This window comes from Mesitornis unicolor, unplaced genomic scaffold (assembly GCF_000695765.1).
Source record: "Mesitornis unicolor isolate BGI_N332 unplaced genomic scaffold, ASM69576v1 Scaffold42437, whole genome shotgun sequence".
Taxonomy (NCBI): Eukaryota; Metazoa; Chordata; class Aves; order Mesitornithiformes; family Mesitornithidae; genus Mesitornis; species Mesitornis unicolor.
In genome coordinates this window covers 1-3885 of record NW_010197845.1, presented here as the reverse complement: position 1 = coordinate 3885, position 3885 = coordinate 1, and the positions used below count along the sequence as shown (strand labels likewise).

General features: G+C 41.4%; 1 protein-coding gene across 1 annotated transcript; it reads left to right on the top strand.

Moving 5' to 3' along the window:
- Positions 1–36: 36 nt before the first annotated feature.
- On the top strand, positions 37–2981 carry ATP5F1 (ATP synthase, H+ transporting, mitochondrial Fo complex, subunit B1; the record flags this gene model as incomplete). The annotated part of the gene is made up of 6 exons (XM_010188934.1): positions 37–80; positions 497–642; positions 1139–1302; positions 1680–1805; positions 2027–2206; positions 2827–2981. Coding segments are annotated over 6 exons (732 nt in total), but the record flags the coding sequence as incomplete, so codon positions are not given.
- Between the last annotated feature and the right edge of the window lie 904 nt (positions 2982–3885).

Genomic DNA, 3885 nt, shown 5'->3' with positions numbered 1-3885 from the left:
TGTCATGATGCCCTCTCTGTCCCTCTTCTCCTCTCAGTCTCGGCCTCGCTGAAGAGCCTGCCGCCTCCCATCACCGTGGGGTGAGTACCGCGGGGGGGGGGCGGCCCTGGGGCCTCGGCAGGCAGCACTGAGAGCTTTGACCTCCGCCTGAGGCCTAGAGGTGCCTCTGGTGCCCCGGGTTGCTGCCGCCTTCTCCTAGCGATGAGGGACCTGGGAGCCCCTTAGAAACCTCAGTCGTTGTTTTTAAATAACGTTATTTCCAATTTTTGTCTTTATTATTCTAATGAGCGTTGTGGGCTTATGAAGTTGTTGCGGTGGGAAGAAATCTCTGGAGGTTATCCAGTCCCAGCCCCCTCCTCGAAGGAGGCGTGTCTAATGAATGGCTGCCTATTCAATTGGGAAGGTGTTTGAGTCTCATCTAAGGGTGGTGTTTTCTTTGGTTTTGTTTCGTTTTTTTTTTAAAGAAGCTTAATGGAAGCTTTCTCATTATTTGTAGTGTATTGCACGCCACAAGACCAGTGCATACAAGCCAGCAGTCTTTGGCTCCTCTGCCACCTTTGCCTGAGAAAGGAGGAGAAGTACGGCATGGCTTAATCCCTGAGGAGTTTTTCCAGTTTCTCTATCCTAAAACAGGAGTTACAGGTTAATATATATATATATTTTTTAAGTGTGATTAATTATACTTATTTAGTCCTGTCCACTACTTCTGGCTGCTGAAAATGCTAGGGAAAATTATTTTTTCAGTATGCACAAGGAGGTCATGAAGAATGTGCTCCACTTCTTGGCTCTACAGCTAGGCACCTGTGCATTAAATAAAGGCTAAAAGAACGTCATGAGTTTGGTCTTGCAGGAAGGTTTGTTTGCCTGCTGACCCTCAAAACCTTATACAGAGATTTTTGCCTGTTTGAGTGAGCAGAAGCACCAGAACCCATGCAAGGTGTAAGCTACTTCTGCTTCTGGTCTGTGTCCTCATGGCACCTTTCCCCTTGCTGCTATTGGGTTTCTACTTCTTGTTATGGTAAAAGAGAACACTTCTGGTATTCTTTAAAGCCTTTAACTGCCAACCTCTTAGGTGTTTGACTTTGGCAAGTCTCTTTATGCTTTGTACAAATAATGTTGCCTTATTTTTTTTCTTTAGGGCCTTACATGTTGGGAACTGGACTCCTGCTTTACTTTCTCTCTAAGGAAATCTATGTAATTAACCATGAGACAGTTGCAGCTGCCTCCATATTAGCAGTCATCATTTATGGCGTCAAAAAATTTGGGCCTGATGTAGCAGCTTTTGCTGACAAACTTAATGAGGTAACAAAACCCTAATTAACTTTTTAAGTTAGTAACTAGTCTAAGTTATCTGCTTAAATAACTTAAAGAATACTGTGTCCAAACTTACAGAAATCTGTGTTTAATATATTTAAAATGTTGCTTAATTAAGGTATGTTTCAGATATTGGTATTGTTATGGAAGTTTTCAAAAGTAAAACCAGCACAAATTACTTTTTTTTAAGTCGGATTAATTGTGAACCCTAATTGTTCTATGCTTTAATCTCAACCCTGGCACAAGCCAGGCTGTGCAGACGTTTCTCAAATTTTAATGCGGAATTTCGGAAGTTAATTAGAGGTCACTTGCTTTCCTTGCATCTTGCTTTCATTCTGAAGCATATTTTTTGTTTCTTCTTTCAGGAGAAGATCGCTAAAGCTTTAGCTGTGAAAAATGAGAGTATTAAAGATCTGGAGACTGCCATTGAGGAGGAGAAGAAGGAGCAATGGCGAGTTGAAGGCCGTGGTTATCTCTTTGATGCTAAGAGGGTACGCAGTTTCAGCTCCACTGTTCACTTCCACTGCAGCCTCTGCTGTGTAATCTGGGTGCACCTTGAATTGCTGACAAGTTACAAACCGTTTACTCCTGCGTGTTGCAGACAGGGCCAGTTCCACTGCCTGACCCTGTGACTTTTGCTATAGAAGATCTGCTGCTGCTGTTCTGTGTTTTTGCCAAATGTTAACCCTTTGATTTCATTTTCTCTGTCTAGAATAATATTGCAATGCTGCTAGAAGCTAATTATCGAGAAAGATTACTGACAGTGTACAATGAAGTCAAGAAAAGGCTGGACTATCAAGTGGCCATGCAGAATTTGAAGCATCAGAAAGAGCAAGATCACATGATTCAGTGGGTGGAGAAAAATGTTGTTCAGAGCATCACACCTCAGCAGGTACTTGGGGTTTTTTTTCTTAACATTTGCTTTACACTTCAGTCATTACAAATATTTGCTGTCCAGTGATTCTGGCTTAAGCCGTAGGTCATCACTGGGTGACTTCCAAATGACGCTGCAATGTATTTCTACTGCTGAGTAAGAGCTACCCAGCCCAGTAACTGAGTACCAGCTGCCTGTGTTGCTGGTGATTTAAGATAGAATCACATGTGGTGCTGCTGCTTGTAGCACAGAGCTAAACTTGTGATAAGATGAACAGCTAACAGGTTGGGGAATGTGAAAAGTAGAAGTAATAAAAAAAGTAAAACTTGTATAAGTCTCTGTGTAGGACCATGGAGCTTAGGATCTCCGGATGTGCTCTGGATGTCAGTTCTTTTAAGGCATGAAGCTGAGAACAAAAAAGGAAAGTGTGTTCCTAGCACTGTGTGCAGATGCTTTAATGCAGGTCACTGTTTGGATGTGAATCTGATTTCATGAGCTATATTTATATTCCTTTTAATCTGTTACTCCTTTATGGGTCTAAAAAGGAGTATCTAAAATGCATTAGAATGCACATCTTGCTTGGGTAAATGTCTTTCGTAAAGTCATTCTTCTGAAAGCTGTTTTCCTTTCTTTTGCAGCAGAAGGAGAGCATTGCAAAGTGCATTTTGGACCTGAAGGCATTATCAAAGACTGCGCAGGCAGCGGTGTAGTTGTGTCTGATTGCACCCAGCTGTCTCATGACTTACTGTTGGATACTGTATGAGTCTAAAGTATCATTAAACAAACCAACCAAGCACTCTGCTGTCTCTCATTAGCAGTAGCAACAGTAGTTTCCATTTTGTGTTTGAAGTAGCTAAATCAGTCAGGTAATCTGCTACACTTGGTTTGTAGTGGGACATTTTTTGCAGTCACTGTGCACGCAATTCTGTTTGGTTCCTTGTTTCGTCATGAACAGATCCAGAGATAAGATACAGAACTTCTGGTGCTAATGCAGTGATTGGCCTTTGGTTTAGAATTCTGTGTGATGGTGGCCTAGAGACGTCTCCTGTAATTGTCAGATCACAATGAGTGCCATTCACCTCGTCCAGTACTTGGAGGTACTCTGAATCAATATCCTTGTTTTAAAAATGAACTGGAAAAAAAAGACTTCCATAACAAAGCTTCAAATAGTGTTGAAAGTGTCTTCCTCTTCTGTAGAAAAGAGGACGTAGGTGGCAGGAAACATATTGAAAGCTGCCAGAAAACTTGGCTTGGACTGTGCTCACCAGTGTGAAGTTAGAACCACTGAAATGGATAAGTTTGTTCTAGAGGGTGGGGTTTTTCTAGCTTTTCATTTAAAGAAAAGCCTTTTTGCTTTGTGTAGCAAGGAAAGTAGTTTCTGTATATTGTGACAATACATAGTAGAAGCCTTTTCATGTGGTTCTTATAGGAAACTCTCTGAAGGGTGGTGGTGTATCTCAAACTTCCCGACTGAGCAGAACACTTCCCTATGTGTGTTCTCATACTTTGTCTTGGAAAGTGATTTATTTAGTAAATAAATAAGCTGACCAGTGTGTGCCTTTTTTATATGTAGTGGTAGCATAGTAGGGAAATGCTTATTTTAGTGGAAAAGTAGCAGTTTTCCACACTTTTCAATACAACAGTTCAGCAAAAACAAGAGGTATTCTTTACACAGAATCACAGAATCGCTCAGTTGG